At 40.0% G+C, this 19,684-nt stretch overlaps 1 protein-coding gene across 1 annotated transcript in view; it reads left to right on the forward strand.

Annotated features, from left to right (window-relative positions):
• The window catches only part of NUDT9 (nudix hydrolase 9), a 112,099-nt gene that overhangs the window by 40,476 nt on the left and 51,939 nt on the right, over positions 1 to 19,684 (forward strand). Inside the window, exon 4 of the mRNA XM_037830224.1 lies at positions 814 to 900. Coding sequence (XP_037686152.1) covers positions 814 to 900 — 87 coding nt within the window. The remainder of the gene's footprint in view (positions 1 to 813; positions 901 to 19,684) is intronic.

Here is a 19,684-nt window from a genome sequence, read left to right on the forward strand (position 1 = left end):
ATAAAAATTCATTTCTTAAATTTTAATAATAGTTGCAGGGAAGAACAGAATAAAAAGAGATGGCTGAGAGGGAAATTTTGGCAAGGTTTTATTTATTTACACAGAAGTAAGTGGGAGGACAAATCTCACATTATTAAATAGGTAAGAATACAAACAAGGCATTTTACTGGCACATAGTGAAAGATGAACATTTAAGGAATGTTGACTGGAAGAATATTGCTCAGGTATGAGTGCTGATATGTTTATCTGACAAACTTTTTAGCACTGGGTTAATGCATTAGGTTAAATACTAATTTGGCATTTTTATAAAATTGCTTTCTTTAAAAAAAAAATTTAATGGAGAGGCTTCTAATAGAGTGGAGTTGGAAAAGAGGACACTGAAAAGTAAAGAGAAGTGTGGGTATCCTGAAAGGTAAGTTGTTAGAGCGTAGAGATAGATGATTAGTTGCAAAGCATTTTCTCCTCCCAGTCTAATTTGAATTTAGAAGGGTAGGTGAAAACTGAAACAAATTTTTATCTTATAGAACAGCTTTAGAATTGAGATCCTTCTTGGGGATCAAGTGCACCTTCTTGGGGATCAAGTGGGGATTCCTTGGGGATCAAGCCCAAGGAATAAGATATTCACAAAAGAAAAGTTAAGTAACAGTATGAAGAAATAAATGATTTCAGTGCCAGGTCTGTGATCATGCCACTAGATTTGTGAGATTTATTTCCCTCTTATTGCTCTTACACCTTCTTTTGGGCTTTATCAGCTAGGGTTAAAAAAGATGAGCACATTCAGTTGATTTTATGTTTTCTTTTTTTTATCCCCAGAAATCCTGCAGGACGGACAGGATTGACTGGTCGGGGGCTTTTGGGGCGATGGGGCCCAAATCATGCTGCAGATCCCATCATAACCAGGTAAGAATCAAATAAAATATTTCAGTAGCAAAGAGCTAAGTGATCAGAAAAATAGAGACTGTAGCCATATGTATGGCTATAGCTATACACACTCATGTATACATCCATGTCTTCATTTATTTATTTATTTTTTAATTTTATTTTGAAATAAGTTCAAACTTACAGAATAGTTGCAAAAACGATACAAACCCCATATACAGAACTCCAGCCTACCCCTCCCCCGATACCCCGATCCACCAACTTGAACATCCCGTCACGCCAGCATTTCTTTCATTCCCTCCCTCACTCTCTATCATCCATCATCTATTGCTCTGTCTTCTGAACATGAGAGCAAGCTGCACACATCCTTGAACAAACACTATAATTCACATATACATTTCCCATGAACAAGAACATTCTTTTATGCAGTCTCATAAAGCGCAGCTAAGAAGTTCAAGAAATTCAACATTGATACAAAGCTTACATTCTATATTTCCTTTTTTTTTCTCCTTATGTCCCAACTGTGTCCCTTTGAACCTCCTCTCCTCCATTCTCAGATCCCATCCAGGATCATCCTTGGCATTTAATTGTCATTATCTATTTAGACTGTCTTTTTTTTTACTTTTTTTTCAATTGTGGAATCATATATACAGCATAAATCTTCCCATTCCAACCCCTCCCTAGCATTCCATTAGTGGAATTAATCACATTTAGAATGTTGCAATGCTATCACTTTCCCACCATCCATTACTAGAAATTTCCCTTCACCCCAAACAGAAACCCTACACTCATTTCTTAACTCCCCATTGCCCCTTCCCCCACTTCTCTTAACCCATACTCTACTTTTCATCTCTATGGTCATATTCTCTGATACTTTCTTTGTGTTTACTGTGGGGCTTAAATTTAACCTCTTAAATCTATAACAATCTTGTTTTTCTTTGATACCAACTTAACTTCAATAGGACACGTAAACTATGTTCCTGTACTCCTCCATTCACCCACCTTTATGTCGTTCTTGTCAAAAATTGCATATTTTACATTGAGTCCAAAACCACTGATTTATCATTACAGTTTATGTATTTTATATCCTATAGGAAGTAAATAGTGGAGTTACAAATGAAAAATGCAGTAGTATTGGTATTTATATTTACCATGTGATCTTCACTGGTAATCTTTATTTCTTCATGAAGTTTCAGTCAACTGTTTAGTGTCCCTTCCTTTCAGCCTGCTCAACTCTTTCTTATAGGACTGATCTACTGGTAATGAAGTCCCTCAGCTTTTGATTTTCCAGGAATGTTTTCATCTCCCCCTCATTTTTACCCTCCAGTTGTTTGTGAATTTTCTAAGTCTCTGTGGTTACTGAGTTTTATTTGTATTCTATTGTGGTCAGAGAATGTGCTCCAAATAAATTCAATTTTTTTTTCTTTAATTTATTGAGGCTTCTTTTATGTCCCAGCATATGGTCTATTCTGGAGAAAGATCCGTGGTCACCAGAGAAGAATGTGTGTCCTGGTGATCTGGGTTGCAGTGTTCCATACATGTCTGTTAAATTTCTCTATATCTCTCTCTTCTTTCTTTGTTTCTCTGTTGTTAGGGCTCCCTTTAGTATGTGAAGTAGGGCAGGTCTTTTATTAGCAAAATCTCTCAACATTTGTTTGTCTTTGAAAAATTTAAGCTTTCCCTCAAATTTGAAGGAGAGCTTTGCTGGATAAAATATTCTTGGTTGGAAATTTTTCTCTCTCGGAATTTTAGAGATGTTATGCCACTGCCTTCTTGCCTCCATGGTGGCCGCTGAGTAGTCAGTACTTAGTCTTATGTTGTTTCCTTTGTATGTGGTGAATTGCTTTTCTCTTGCTGCTTTCAGAACTTGCTGCTTCTCTTCAGTGTTTGACAGTCGGATCAAAATATGTCTCAGAGTGGGTTTATTTGGATTTATTCTATTTGGAGTTATGCTTTGTGTATTTATATTGTGTAGAAGGTTTGGGAAGTTTTCCCCAACAATTTCTTTGAATACTCTTTCCAGAACTTTACCCTTCTCTTCCCCTTCTGGGACACCAATGAGTCTTAAATTTGGATGTTTTATTTTACCTGTCGTATCCCTGAGATCCATTTTGATTTTTTTTTATTTTTTTCCCCATTCTTTCTTTTGTTCTTTCATTTTCTGTTCTGTGGTCCTCAAGGATGCTGAGTTGTTGTTCAACTTCCTTTAATCTTGTATTATGAGTATCCAGAGTGTTTTTAATTTGGCCAACAGTTTCTTTTATGTCTATAAGATCTTTTGTTTTTTCATTTACTCTTGCAGTTTCTTCTTTATGCTCTTCTAGGGTCTTCTTTATGTCCTTTGTATCTTGTGCCATGCTATCGTTGTTTGCCTTTAGTTCTTCGATTAATTGCGCCAAGTACTGTGTCTCTTCTGATCTTTTGATTTGGGTGTTTGGGTTTGGGCTCTCCATATCGTCTGGTTTTATCATATGCTTTAAGAGTTTCTGTTGTTTTTGGGCTCTTGGCATTTGCTTTTCTTGATAGGGTTCTTGATGGATATAAAAAATACAGATCTCTAATTTGTCAGATCTACAGCTTGTTGGTATACACTTTCTCTAACTAACCAGCAGATGGCGTCCGTGAGTCTCCTATTCCCCTCAAGTCAATTCTCCCCAACTTTGTCTTTGTGGTGTGTAGGGATCTGGTTCTTGTGGGGTTCAATTGGTGCACTAAGTTTGGGTTTGTTGTTGGTGCTGTCCGTCCTGATTGTGAGGCGTGTGTCTGGGTGGTTAGGGAGGCAGGGCAGCTTTAATAATCAAACCTCCCAGGTGTTCCTGGAGATTTAAGGCTGTTGCACTAAATGATCCCCCTTTAGTGGGGTGCACTAAAGGCCACTGTCCACGGCCGATATTGTGGCGTGTGCGCGGTGCTGTGGGAGACACTCCCCGTCACACTGGGTTTCTTGTCGCGGCTCTGGGCTATAGCTACAGCCCTGGGCAGGAGCACTCCTAGCCCGCCGGGGAGATGGCTGCAAGGGATGCAGTTTCTTTCTCCTTTCAGCTCCCCTCTGCCCCCCTGGCCCTGAGGCAAACAGCAGCAGGCTATCCTCCACGCCAGACACCGAGTGGTTGGCACAGCCCACTCCTGCCATGCTTCACTCCGCGGTTCTCACCGTTGTAACTGCAGCTGCTCCCGGATTTTTTTTTTTTTTTTTAAAGAAGTAGTCTGTCTTCAAACGCCAACCCATGGTTTCCCCACACCGCAGCATGGCCGCTGGACTTTTCAGCTGGATCACTCACTCATTTCAGAATGCAGACTCCCAGTTTCACCAAATGCATGGTCCCTGTGGATTTAGCAGACGTTGTCTGGCTGGTGCATCACTGGAACTGGTGTTCTGGGTCACTTTCTGGCTTTTATCTAGTATTTTTCATGGAGGTGTTTTTTTGTCCTGTCTCACCTAGCCGCCATCTTAGGTTCTCCCCATATATTTATTTATTTATTTATTTATTTATTTTTATCATCATTTTATTGAGATATATTCACATACCACGCAGTCATACAAAACAAATCGTACTTTCGATTGTTTACAGTACCATTACATAGTTGTACATTCATCACCTAAATCAATCCCTGACACCTTCATTAGCACACACATAAAAATAACAAGAATAATAATTAGAGTGAAAAAGAGCAATTGAAGTGAAAAAGGACACTGGGTACTTTTGTCTGTTTATTTCCTTCCCCTACTTTTCTGCACATCCATCCATAAACTAGACAAAGTGGAGTGTGGTCCGTATGGCTTTCCCAATCCCATTGTCACCCCTCATAAGCTACATTTTTATACAACTGTCTTCGAGATTCATGGGTTCTGGGTTGTAGTTTGATAGTTTCAGGTATCCACCACCAGCTACCCCAATTCTTCAGAACCTAAAAAGGGTTGTCTAAAGTGTGCGTAAGAGTGCCCACCAGAGTGATCTCTCGGCTCGTTTAGGAATCTCTCTGCCACTGAAGCTTATTTCATTTCCTTTCACATCCCCCTTTTGGTCAAGAAGATGTTCTCCGTCCCACGATGCCGGGTCTACATTCCTCCCCAGGAGTCATATTCCACGTTGCCAGGGAGATTCACTCCCCTGGGTGTCTGATCCCATGTAGGGGGGAGGGCAGTGATTTCACCTTTCAAGTTGGCTTAGCCAGAGAGAGAGGGCCACATCTGAGCAACAAAGAGGCATTCAGGAGGAGACTCTTAGGCACAGATATAGGGAGGCCTAGCCACTCCTTTGCAGCAACTGTCTTCCCAAGGGTAAAACTTATGGTAGAGGGCTCAACCCATCAAACCACCAGTCCCCTATATCTGTGGTCATGTTAGCAACCATGGAGGTGGGGTAGGCGAATACCCCTGCATTCTCCACAGGCTCCTCAAGGGGGCACTACATCTTTTTTTTTTTCCTTGTTTTTCTTTTTTTTTTTTTTTTAACTTTCCCTTCTTTTTTAAATCAACTGTATGAAAAAAAAAGTTAAAAAGAAAACAAACATACAATAAAAGAACATTTCCAAGAGACCATAACAAGGGAGTAAGAAAAAGACAACTAACCTAAGATAACTGCTTAACTTCCAACAAGTTCCTACTTTACCCCAAGAAAGTTACCTAATATAGCAACATTTCTGTGAACTTGTTCCTACTATATCCATCAGAAATTAACAGACCATAGTCATTTCTGGGCATCCCCAGAACGTTAAATAGCTTATCTGTTCTTCTTGGATTATTGTTCCCCCTTCCTTAATTGCACTTTACTGCTAGTTCCCCTGCACTCTACATTATAAACCATTTGTTTTACATTTTTCAAAGTTCACATTAGTGGTAGCATATAATATTTCTCTCTTTGTGCCTGGCTTATTTCGCTCAGCATTATGTCTTCAAGGTTCATCCATGTTGTCATATGTTTCACCAGATCGTTCCTTCTTACTGCCGCGTAGTATTCCATCGTGTGTATATACCACATTTTATTTATCCACTCATCTGTTGATGGACATTTGGGTTGTTTCCATCTATTGGCAATTGTGAATAATGCTGCTATGAACATTGGCGTGCAGATATCTGTTCGTGTCACTGCTTTCCGATCTTCCGGGTATATACCGAGAAGTGCAATAGCTGGATCGAATGGTAGCTCTATATCTAGTTTTCTAAGGAACTGCTAGACTGACTTCCAGAGTGGCTGAACCATTATACAGTCCCACCAACAATGAATAAGAGTTCCAATTTCTCCACATCCCCTCCAGCATTTGTAGTTTCCTGTTTGTTTAATGGCAGCCATTCTAACCAGTGTTACATGGTATCTCATTGTGGTCTTAATTTGCATCTCTCTAATAGCTAGTGAAGCTGAACATTTTTTCATGTGTTTCTTGGCCATTTGTATTTCCTGTTCAGAGAACTGTCTTTTTATATCTTTTGCCCATTTTATAATTGGGCTGTCTGTACTATTGTCATTGAGTTGTAGGATTTCTTTGTATATGCAAGATATCAGTCTTTTGTCAGATACATGGTTTCCAAAAATTTTTTCCCATTGAGTTGGCTGCCTCTTTACCTTTTTGAGAAATTCCTTTGAGGTGCAGAAACTTCTAAGCTTGAGGAGTTCCCATTTATCTATTTTCTCTTCTGTTGCTTGTGCTTTGGGTGTAAAGTCTAGGAAGTGGCCGCCTAATACAAGGTCTTGAAGATGTTTTCCTACATTATCTTCTAGGAGTTTTATGGTACTTTCTTTTATATTGAGATCTTTGGTCCATTTTGAGTTAATTTTTGTGTAGGGGGTGAGGTAGGGGTCCTCTTTCATTCTTTTGGATATGGATATCCAACTCTCCCAGCCCCATTTGTTGAAAAGACCATTATGGCTCAGTTCAGTGACTTTGGGGGCCTTATCAAAGATCAGTCGGCCATAGATCTGATGGTCTATCTCTGAATTCTCAATTCGGTTCCATTGATCTATATGTCTATCTTTGTGCCAGTACCATGCTGTTTTGGCAACTGTGGCTTTATAATAAGCTTCAAAGTCAGGGAGTGTAAGTCCTCCCACTTCGTTTTTCTTTTTTAGAGTGTCTTTAGCAATTTGAGGCATCTTCCCTTTCCAAATAAATTTGATAACTAACTTTTCCAAGTCTGCAAAGTAGGTTGTTGGAATTTTGATTGGGATTGCATTGAATCTGTAGATGAGTTTGGGTAGAATTGACATCTTAATGACATTTAGCCTTCCTATCCATGAACATGGAATATTTTTCCATCTTTTAAGGTCCCCTTCTATTTCTTTTAGTAGAGTTATGTAGTTTTCTTTGTATAGGTCTTTTACATCTTTGGTTAAGTTTATTCCTAGGTACTTGATTTTTTTAGTTGCTATTGAAAATGGTATCTTTTTCTTGAGTGTCTCTTCAGTTTGTTCATTTCTAGCATATAGAAACATTACTGACTTATGTGCATTAATCTTGTATCCCGCTACTTTGCTAAATTTGTTTATTAGCTCTAGTAGGTGTATCGTTGATTTCTCAGGGTTTTCTAGATATAAGATCATATCATCTGCAAACAATGACAGTTTTACTTCTTCTTTTCCAATTTGGATGCCTTTTATTTCTTTGTCTTGCCGGATTGCCCTGGCTAGCACTTCCAGCACAATGTTGAATAACAGTGGTGACAGCGGGCATCCTTGTCTTGTTCCTGATCTTAGAGGGAAGGCTTTCAGTCTCTCACCGTTGAGTACTATGCTGGCTGTGGGTTTTTCATATATGCTCTTTATCATATTGAGGAAGTTTCCTTCAATTCCTACCTTTTGAAGTGTTTTTATCAAAAAGGGATGTTGGATTTTGTCAAATGCTTTTTCAGCGTCTATTGAGATGATCAATTGATTTTTCCCTTTCGAGTTTTTAATGTGTTGTAATACATTGATTGTTTTTCTTATGTTGAACCATCCTTGCATGCCTGGAATGAACCCCACTTGGTCATGGTGTATGATTTTTTTAATGTGTCTTTGGATTCGATTTGCAAGTATTTTGTTAAGGATTTTTGCATCTATATTCATTAGGGAGATTGGCCGGTAGTTTTCCTTTTTTGTAGCATCTTTGCCTGGTTTTGCTATTAGATTGATGTTAGCTTCATAAAATGAGTTAGGTAGTGTTCCATTTTCTTCAATGTTTTGAAAGAGTTTGAGTAAGATTGGTGTCAGTTCTTTCTGGAAAGTTTGGTAGAATTCCCCTGTGAAGCCATCTGTCCCTGGGCATTTATTTGTGGGAAGATTTTTGATGACTGATTGGATCTTTTTGCTTGTGATGGGTTGGTTGAGGTCTTCTATTTCTTCTCTGGTCAGTCTAGGTTGTTCATATGTTTCCAGGAAATTGTCCATTTCTTCTACATTATCCAGTTTGTTGCCATACAGTTGTTCATAATATCCTCTTATAATTTTTTTAATTTCTTCAGGATCTGCAGTTATGTCACCTTTTTCATTCATTATTTTGTTTATATGGGTCTTCTCTCTTTTTGATTTTGTCAGTCTAGCTAGGGGCTTGTCAATCTTGTTGATCTTCTCAAAGAAGCAACTTTTGGTGTTATTTATCCTCTCTATTGTTTTTTTGTTCTCTATGTCATTTATTTCTGCTTTAATCCTTGTTATTTCTTTTCTTCTACTTGGTTTAGGATTGGTTTGCTGTTCATTTTCTAGCTTCTTCAGTTGATCCATTACTTCTTTGATTTTCGCTCTTTCTTCCTTTTTAATATATGCGTTTAGTGCTATAAATTTCCCCCTTAGCACTGCTTTTGCTGCATCCCGTAGGTTTTGGTATGTTGTGTTCTCATTTTCATTCGTCTCTATATATTTAGCAATTTCTCTTGCTATTTCTTCTTTAACCCACTGATTGTTTAGGAGTGTGTTGTTTAACCTCCAGGTATTTGTGAATTTTCTAAGTCTCTGATGGTTATTGACTTCTAATTGTATTCCATTGTGGTCAGAGAATGTGCTTTGAATAATTTCAATCTTTTTAAATTTATTGAGGCTTGTTTTATGTCCCAGCATATGATCTATTCTGGAGAAAGTTCCATGAGTACTAGAAAAGTATGTATATCCTGGTGATTTGGGATGTAATGTCCTGTATATGTCTGTTAAATCCAATTCATTTATCAGATTGTTTAGGTTTTCAATTTCCTTATTGGTCTTCTGTCTGGTTGATCTATCTATAGGAGAGAGTGATGTGTTGAAGTCTCCCACAATTATCGTGGAAACATCAATTGCTTCCTTTAGTTTTTCCAGTGTTTCTCTCATGTATTTTGTGGCAACTTGATTGGGTGCATAGACATTTACAATTGTTATTTCTTTTTGCTGAATTGCCCCTTTTATTAGTACGTAGTGGCCTTCTTTGTCTCTCAAAACATCCCTGCATTTGAAGTCTATTTTATCTGAGATTAATATTGCTGCACCTGCTTTCTTTTGGCTGTAGCTTGCATGAAATATTTTTTTCCCCATCCTTTCACTTTCAGTTTCTTTGTGTCCCTGTGTGTAAGATGAGTCTCTTGTATGCAACATATTGATGGTTCATTTTTTTTGATCCATTCTGTGAATCTATCTTTTAATTGGGGAGTTTAATGCATTTACGTTCAACGTTAAAACCGTGAAGGCATTTCTTGAATCGGCCATCTTATCCTTTGGTTTATGTTTGCCATATTTTTCCCTCTCTCTATTAATATCCTTTATTGTACCCATACTGAATCTCTTTAGTACTGAACCTTTCTCCAAGTCTCTCTGTCCTGTCTTTGTTTCTCTGTCTGTAGGGCTCTCTTTAGTATCTCCAGTAGGGCAGGTCTGTTGTTAGCAAATTCTCTCAGCATTTGTTTGTCTGTGAAAAATTTAAGCTCTCCCTCAAATTTGAAGGAGAGCTTTGCTGGATAAAGTATTCTTGGCTGGAAATTTTTCTCACTCAGAATTTTAAATATATCGTGCCACTGCCTTCTTGCCTCCATGGTGGCTGCTGAGTAGTCACTACTTAGTCTTATGCTGTTTCCTTTGTATGTGGTGAATTGCTTTTCTCTTGCTGCTTTCAGAACTTGCTCTTTCTGTTCTGTGTTTGACAGTGTGATCAGTATATGTCTCGGAGTGGGTTTATTTGGATTTATTCTATTTGGAGTTCGCTGAGCATTTATGATTTGTGTATTTATGTTGTTTTGAAGATTTGGGAAGTTTTCCCCAACAATTTCTTTGAATACTCTTCCTAGACCTTTACCCTTTTCTTCCCCTTCTGGGACACCAATTTGTCTTATATTTGGACGTTTCATATTATCTATCATATCCCTGAGGTCCATTTCGATTTTTTCAATTTTTTTCCCCATTCTTTCTTTTATGCTTTCATTTTCCATTCTGTCATCTTCCAGGTCACTGTTTCGTTGTTCAACTTCCTCTAGTCTTGTACTATGAGTGTCCAGAATCTTTTTAATTTGGTCAACAGTTTCTTTAATTTCCATAAGATCATCCATTTTTTTATTTAGTCTTGGAATGTCTTCTTTATGCTCTTCTAGAGTCTTCTTGATTTCCTTCATATCCCGTACTATGGTCTCATTGTTCATCTTTAGTTCTTTGAGTAGCTGCTTTAGGTGCTGTGTCTCTTCTGGTCTTTTGATTTGCGTGCTTGGTCTTGGGTTATCCATATCGTCTGGTTTTTTCATATGCTTAATAATTTTCTGTTGTTTTTGGCCTCTTGGCATTTGCTGAACTTGATAGGGTTCTTTTAGGGTTTGTAGACCTATTGAAGTCCTTATCTCTAATTTATCAGATCTACAGCTTCGTGGAGTACACTTTCTCTAACTAACCAGCAGGTGGCGTCCATGAGCCACCTGTTCTCCACAAGCCCGTTCTCCCCTGCTTAGCCTTTTTGGTGAGTGGGGGAGTGAGTCTTGTGGGGCCCAATTGGTGTACCAAGCTTGCGTTTGTAGTTGGTGTTGCCTGCCCTGTATGTGGGGCGTGTTTCTGGGCAGTCGGGGAGGTGGGGTGGCCCTAACAATCAAATTTCCCTGATGATCCTAGAGTTTTAAAGCTGCTGCAATAGTCTAATCCTTCAGTTCAGTCCTGCCACAGTTTGTCTCTGCCACTGACCCACAAGTCTTTGGTATTGGCGTATGGCTCCTGAGACTTGCAAGTGGGCCCCTCTTCCAGGCCGTGCACCCCGGGTCCTCTGTTGAGGGATGACTGTGCTATGTCACAGGTGAGTGCCGTCCCCCCAGGGCAGTTCTGGGCTGCTGGGCTGTGTAGGGAGGCTCCCAGTCTGCTCAAATGATGGCTGAATGGGGCTTTGTTAATTCACACTGCTCCACCTTCCTAGCTCTGGGACAATCAGCTGAGGTTGCAGGGAAGGCTAATGTCCACGCCCGGTTTTGTGGTATGTGCCTGTTATTCGAAGCACTTCTGTCACACTGGGTTGTCTGGGGCAGCTCTGGGCTATGGGGCTGGCGATGGGCAGGAGTGTTTCCTGTCCACCAGGATGGTGGCTGTGAGCGGACACCCCCCTTTTCTTGGGAAGTTGTGGTGTTTAGTGAATTTTCTCAGCCACTGGATTATTGCCTTTTGTCTCAGAGCTCTCTTAGTTCTGCTCTTGACTTGACGTGCCCAAATTGCAATTCTTTGAAGCTTTCTGTATTGGGCTTCTTAGAGTAATTGTTTTAGAAAAAGAAAAAAGGATTAAAAAAAAAAAAAAATGGCCCTCCTCAGAGATCTAATGGGTTATTGAAATGCTAATAGACAAAGCAACCAGGGCCATTAAGGAAAGGTCCACAGGGCAGAGAGATCAGCTTTTCTTCGGGATTTGCATATGCGCCTCAAGGCCTGAGCTCCGCCCTTCCCCTTTCTGTGTTCACCAGAACTCCAAAAATCCTCTGCTTTTATTTTGGAGTTTTTCGTGTTATTTTTTTTTTTCTATGCCTGTCTCCTCTCTGCTGGGCTGGCAGCTCTCAGATTCTCTGGTGTCTGGTCTCAGTCTGTCTATGGTTGGAGTATGGATCAATAGAATGAGTTTCCGAGAAGGGCTACCACTGCAGTTCTCCCTTCTCCTTCCTGGAGCTGGCAGCCCCTCCTCCCACGGGACTGAGCCTGGCAGGGAGGGGCGCGGGTCCCCTGGTCGCAAAATCTTACAGATTTCGCTGATCTCAGCAGTTCGACATTTTCATGAGTGTTGTATGAAGTATGCCCAAAGACAGATTGCTCTGTGGTGTCCAGTCCACGCAGTTCCTGGCTTTTTACCTACTTTCCTGGAGGAGTAACTAAAACATACAGCTCACCAGTCTGCCATCTTGCCCCGCCTCCCCATATATTTATTTTAAAGGAAATTTATTTAAAATTATAGTGATGTTAGTGTAAAGCTGTAGTTTTGTTTTGTTTGAGTAGATTAGGCATGATTTAAGTAAAAGTCACTAGGTATTTATTGAGCATCTGTTTGCTCTCAGCATTGAGTAAGCGCTTTTCAGGATATTAAGTATAAGAATCCTAAGTTTTGGCTCCTTGTCATTGAAAATCTGGCTTTATTTGCATGCTAGAAATATGAAATAAGAAAATACATCAAATGAAATCAGGTAGCTTGAGTGATACAAGATGCCTTAGAATTTGGTTATGGGATATGATGATAGTAAACTGGAACACCCAAGAGAGACATTATGAAGGAAGTAGATTTGAGCAGAATGTGAATCTTAGATAGGGTGACAGGAGGAGACCTAAGAAAAAGGCTGTAATAATATCATTTTAAATATTGATGGGGCACTGAAGAAACCAACTTAGTTGCAATAGAAGGTTCCTGTAGGAGAATCTTTAATAATTTAAAGATAAATTAAACCTAAAATTGATTTTTATGGAATTCTGTTGCGGAGAAACTTAAAATGCCAAAGTTAAGGAGGGAGAACTAGAGCCACTGAAGGTTTCACAACAGGAGAAAGGTATTTTCTTCCTGAGGCAGACCTCTCTGGTAAGCCAAATCATCATATTCAAAAGTTTCTTGATGAGCACAAATTAAAATAAAGAAGATAAGTGATTCTAGTGTACTTGGCAGGCAGGCTCCATAGGAATCATTGTTCCAATGCATCTAGAATATTCTATCATCTCTGTCATGTCTTTTTTTTAGGATTTCTTCACTGAACAACTTTCACCCTACCTGTAGTTATCACTTTCTTTCTTTAGATAATGCAATAATGCAAATATCCTCTATATGGTTATTCTTTTAGTTTTGATAATTTGGGGGCCTTCTTTTCTTTTTCTTTTTCTTTTTTCTTTTCTTTTCTTTTCATTTTTTTTTTTTTTTTTTTTTTTTGCATGGCAATCCAAATTTATTGAACTACTGATGCTAAGTTATACAAAATTGAACCACTTTAATTAAGGCTTTAGTTTACATTTGACCACCTCAAAGTGATTGTAACATTAGGTTGGTCAATTTAAATACTGCGGCTCACTGTTGGATAGACACACAATCTTTAGACCCAAACGTTAATGCATACAATGCAACAAGCCATTGTTAAATAAAACAGCAATCCTTACTGCAAATTAGGCCTTGTGACAAATTACACATGATTGAAATTACTTTCCACATCCACGGTATTTGTCCACCATTTAGCATCTCAACCAAAACATTACCATAGGTAAAACAATCACTAACAGGCAAAAATACTAAACCTGTATATTCGGTATTGCGAATACACTTATGCATGAGCAATCAAGGGATTCACATTGAGAATCTACAGCTGCAGAAGCCTGAAAATGATTTACAAAAATTGTTAAATCATTAAATAGTTGTTTGAAGATATACACTTCTTGTTGTAGACCCCCACTGTACACACAACTTTAAATATTGTTCTCTATGTAGACAAAAAAGGAAACATATAATAAGAGATTTGAAAAGTCTGGACATTTCCTTCCCAACAGATATTAAGGCAGTGTCTTCAATATAAGACATTTTACTGAAAGGACTATCATATTTTAAAGGCAAGATCACTGTCTCCACAGGTTTTTCAAAGATTAAAAAAACTATATAGCTGTGTTAATCAAAAGCGCTTATTTTGTACAATGATAATGACCTTGAATTTCTTAAAAAAATTTACAGTAAGCTTACAAGTATAAAGAAGCGAAGTTATCTGGAGTAGTCTGTATAGGAACTCTTTAGACTTTCTTTTATTAAGCTAAAATAGTGGTACATTTAGGAGTTACATTATTGTGCTATCCAATACAAAGTTTATGGGGTGTGTTAAAGTCTGCAGTACACCATTTTTCATACATGTACAACATTGGTGGATGAAGAATGTCTCTTAAGCAGTAATACTGGATGTAGCCTCTGGTTTTACTAGTTGCATACTTTAGGACTATTAAATAAGTAAAAATCTGTCTTGTGATACTGGAAAGTGATTAGAATGTGCAAACTGATGTAGTAGCTTTCATCTGCTTCTTAAAGGGTACCACCACAGGAAAGTCCATTTAAGGTGTTGATAGGTTTAACACAGTTGGAATGCTGGCACTGTTGAATTGGGCAACAGTTCTTCAGACCTGGCTCAGAGCTACAGTGCATTTAGTATATTAAGGCAGCTGACATGATATCTTTTTGCAGGCCTTCCCAGGCACTGGAGTTTTTCTGTTAATTTGCCATACTAGGTCATAAAAGATCTCATTAGCTAGATTTTGACCTTGCTTCTTTCCTAAGACTCTTTCATCCTCTAAGTCACACTTATTACCAACCAGAATCATTGGGACATCATCTGTGTCTATTACTTGAAGAATCTGTTCTCTCAGATCTTGTAAATCATTAAATGTGGACTGTGCTGTGATGGAATAAACTAATGCAAAGCCTTGTCCATTTTTCATATACAAATCCCTCATTGCTATAAATTGTTCCCTTCCTGCAGTAGCCAAAATTGTGCATCTACAACTTGCTTTCTATAAAAATTTTCTATCATTGGATCATATTTTTCAACAAAAATTCCTTGAACAAACTGCATGTTCAGAGCAGAGTTTCCAACATCTGAGCCAAGAACAACTAGCTTATACTCACGCATGGTGCGAAGTTGTCGTCAAAATTTAGTACCTCTCATACTGTCATAGGGTCATCGCAGCCAGCATCCCCTGCGCCTTGGTGCTCCCTCTGGGTCGCTGGTTCCATTGCCGTGGCTGTACTGCTGCTACTGCCACTGCTCTGGCTGATTACACACCTGATTCTGCGCCTTCTTTTCTTTAAGGAGATTTTGTTTTTCTCTGATCTGAGAAATCATGGTTTCATGGTCTTAACTCTAGGAAAGTAGCATATTTCCCTCATTTTCAAGTTACTGGGAGTACACCACTGTGTAGTTGTAGTCCAATTTCCCCTTGATAGTCAGGATCAATCACCCCAGCCAGTACAGTAATCCCCTTCCTTGACTGTTGATTCAGAGGCATGAGAAGCCCCAAACTTGTCCTCTCAATTTCCCTGCCAAATAGGGATAGTACCCTTCCAAAATTTTATCATCTATCCATCCATCCATCCATCCAGCCAGCCAGCTTCCACCCACCTATCCACCTACCTACCTACCTACCTACCTTCCTACCTACCTACCTACCTACCAACCTACCAGCCTACCTACCTATCTGTATCTGTGCTGGTTTGAATGTATTATGTCCCCCAGAAAAAGCCATATTCTTTGATGCAATCTTGTGGGACAGACATATTAGTGGGGATTAAGTTGGAACGTTTGGATTAGGTTGTTTGCATGGAAATATGCCCCACCCAAGTGTAGGGGCATAACTCTGATGAGATATTTCCATGAAGGGGCATAACTCTGATGAGATATTTCCATGGAGGTGTGGCTCCACCCATTCAGGGTGGGTCTGGATCAGTGGAGCCATGTAAGTGAGCTGACAACAAAAGGAGCTCAGTGCAGCTGTGAGTGACATTTTGAAGAGGAACTACAGCCAAGAGGGACACTTTGAAGAAAGCACGGGAGCTGCAGATCAGAGACAGTTTGAAGACGGCCGTTGAAAGCAGACTCTTGCTCCGGAGAAGCTGAGAGAGGACAAATATCCCAAGTGCAACTAAGAGTGACATTTTTTAGGAACTACTGCTTAGAGAGGAACGTCCTGGGAGAAAGCCATTTTGAAACCAGAACTTTGGAGCAGACACCAGCCACGTGCCTTCCCAGCTAACAGAGGTTTTCCGGACACCATAGGCCATCCTCCAGTGAAGGTACTTGATTACTGATGTGTTACCTTGGACACTTTATGGCCTTAAGACTGTAACTGTGTAGCAAAATAAACCCCCATTTTATAAAAGCCTATCCATCTCTGGTGTTTTGCATTCTGCAGCATAAGCAAACTAGAACACTGTGTAACCAAATAAACCCCTTTTACAAAAGCCAATCCATCTCTGGTGTTTTGCATTCTGGCAGCATTAGCAAACTAGGGCAGTATCCGTTTGAAATTCCTTTAAAATATTTATGGTTTAAGTAGAATGGGAAGAATTAATATATTGTTAATGAACTTAAAGAATTATCAGTGGCAGTATAGTTTCTTTTTAATTTTGGTAGACTGGCTAAAGATAGGAAGGTGCAAAACACTTGAAGCGTAGTTGTAATGTTAGTAAGGACAAAAGAAGCAGAAAAGGGAAGCCAGAGATTTGAAAGCTGGCATCTTAATAGCTTATCTTTATCTATGGTGAACCAAATGGTAGCTGGGAGTGTACATGGTGATTGTGTCACATTGTTTTGAAATGATAGACTTTAAAGAGACATTGAGTTTATCTCTGTCATTATACAGATGAGACAACTGTAGTCATAAAGATGGTTTAAGGATATAAAGAACCCCAAAGTGTCAGAATGTAGCTTTAAACTCTATTCTCAAGTTGATGTTCTTTCTACTCTACTGTGCTATGTTAATAATGCATTTATTAATTGATGAGTTTCTCTCAATAGATTATTGGCAGTGAAAATGGAAGAAATGAAAGATGTTGAAGGAAGAATCAACAAAACTAAATGGATTTTTTAAAAATCTGCTCTCCTCCACAGACTTTGCTAGATGCATTTTTTTTTTTTTTGCCTTTGATTCTCACTAAAACCCCTCAAGGTGGTAATAACATGTTGTATTAGGGTTCTCTAGGGAAACAGAACCACCAGAAGATATCTGTAAATATGAAATTTGTAAAAGTGTTTCACACACTTGTGGAGATACATGACTCCAAATTCTGTAGGGCAGGATGCACGAGTCCACCTGTAGGGCAGGCTGTGAGCTTGAAGGTCTTTTGATGAACTCCCAGGAGAGGCTGGCTGGCTGAAGAAGAAATGAAAGTTTTCTTTTCTCCCTTAAAAATCTCCAACTGATTGGATTAAATCCAACTGATTGGATTCTCTCATTGTGGAAGACATTCCCTTAGTTGATTGTAGTTGTAGTCCCATTTCCCCTTGATAGTCAGGATCAATCACCCCAGCCAGTACAGTAATCCTCTTCCTTGACTGTTGATTCAGAGGCATGAGAAACCCCAAGTGGCCAGGTGACAGTCTTAACTTCCACTTCAGTGGAATCATTGTTGAGTTTCCTAGTGGGAGCACTCCTCCTTTTGGAACTAAGACTTGTAGACCAGCAGAGCTTAGGGTTGCAGGGACAGGAAGCAAAAATTTTCCTAGTGGATCACTAGGGGTGATACTGAGTGGTGCCACTCCCATTTCCACCCCTTGCGTCCTGGACCCGTGAATGCTGACTATGGGAGAAACGGTACCATGGCTTGGGCACTGATTCATAGCATACACAGCCTCCTGGAGATCACTGCCCTAGCCCTGTAAGGTATTGAACCTACCTGGCACCGTAATTGAGTCTTCAAAAGGCCATTCCACTGTTCTTTCAACCCAGCTGCCTCTGGATGATGGGGAACATGGTAAGACCAGAGAACATTGTAGGACCAGAGAATTCTATGAGCATGTGCCCATTCCTGCACTTCATTTGCTGTGAAGTGGGTTCCTCGGTCAGAAGCAGTGCTGTGTGGAATACCATGATGGTGAATAAGTCATTCCATAAGTCCACAGATGGTAGTTTTGGCAGAAGCATTGTGATTCAAGGAAGGCAATCCTGTATCTGGAGTATGTGTCTGTTCCGGTTAGAACAAATCACTGCCCATTCCATGATGGAAGTGGTCCAGTGTAATCAATCTGCCACCAGGTAGCAGGCTGATCACCTCAGGGAATGGTGCCATATCAGGGACTGAGTGTGGGTCTCTGCTGCTGGCAGATTGGGTATTCAGCAGTGGCTGTTAGACAGGTCAGCCATGGCTACATGCATAACCTCCATCCCTACCACCGCGATCACTTTGTTCATGAGCCCATTGGGCAATGACAGGAGTGGCTGGGGAAAGAGGCTGACTGGTTCCACAGAATGGGTCATCTTATCCACTTGATGATTAAAATCTTCCTTTGTTGAAATCACCCTCTGGTGAGCATTCACATGGGACACAAGTATCTTCATGTTTTTTGCCCACTCAGAAAGGTCTATCCATATACCTCTTCCCCAGACTTCTTTGCCACCAGTTTTCCAATCATGCTCCTTCCAAGACCCTGACCATCTAGCCAAACCATTAGTAACAGCCATGAATCAGTATACAAATGCACCTCTGGCCAGTTCTCTTTCTAAGCAAAATGAACAACCAGGTGCACTGCTTGAAGTTCTGCACACTGGGAGGATTTCCCTTCACCACTGTACTTCAGGGTTATCCCAGAAATGGACTACAGTGGTGCAGCTGTCCACTTTCAGGTGGTACCTGCATATGTGCACAACCATCTGTAAACCAGGCCCGAGTTTTCTCTTCCTCAGTCAGCTGATTTTAAGGAACCTCCCAAGAGGCCATAGCTGTGGGCTGGGAAAGAGAAGGTAATATGGCAGGAGTGGGGGCCAAGGGCATTTGGGCCACTTCATCATGTAACTTACTTGTGCCTTCAGGACCCACTCCAGCCCTATCTTGTACATACCATTTCCATTTTATGATGGAGTGCTGCTGTGCATGCCCAACTTTATGGCTTTACAGGTCAAACAACACCCAGCTCATGATAGGCAACTCAGGTCTCATGGTGACTTGGTGGTCCTTGGTTAAATATTCTGCCTCTACTAAGGCCCATTTGCAGACCAAAAGCTGTTTCTCAAAAGGAGAGTAGTTATCTGCAGAGGATGGTAAGGCTTTACTCCAAATTCCTAAGGGCCTGCATTGTGGTTCTCCTCCAGGAGCCTGCCAAAGGCTCCAGGCAGCATCTCTATTTGCCACTGACACTTCCAGCACCATTGAATCTGCTGGTTCATATGGTCCAAGTGGCAGAGCAGTTTACACAGCAGCCTGAATCTGTCACAGAGCCTCGTCTTGTTCTGGTCCCCACTGAAAACTAGATGCTTTTCTGACCACTCAGTAAATGGGCCAGAGTAGCACACGCAAATGAAGAATATGTTTTCTCCAGTATCCAAAGAGGCCAACTATGCATTGTGCCTATTTTTTGGTCATAGGAGGGGCCAGATACAACAGCTTATCCTTCACCTTAGAAGTGATATCTCAACATGTCCCACACCACTGGACACCTAGAAATTTTACTGAGGTAGAAGGCTCCTGAATTTTTGTTGGATTTTTCTCCCATCCTCTGACACAAATTCCTTACTAATAAGCCTAGAGTAGTTGCTACTTCTGGCTCACGAGGAACAATCAGCTTGATATCATCAATATAATGGACCAATGTGATGTCTTTGAGAGGGAGAAATGATCAAGGTCCCTGCAGTTGGAGTCATCACCTGGTTAAGTTTATGATAATCTATTCTCATCCTCCAAGACTCATCTGTTTTCTGCA

Source organism: Choloepus didactylus, chromosome 3 (genome assembly GCF_015220235.1).
Source record: "Choloepus didactylus isolate mChoDid1 chromosome 3, mChoDid1.pri, whole genome shotgun sequence".
Lineage (NCBI taxonomy): Eukaryota > Metazoa > Chordata > Mammalia > Pilosa > Megalonychidae > Choloepus > Choloepus didactylus.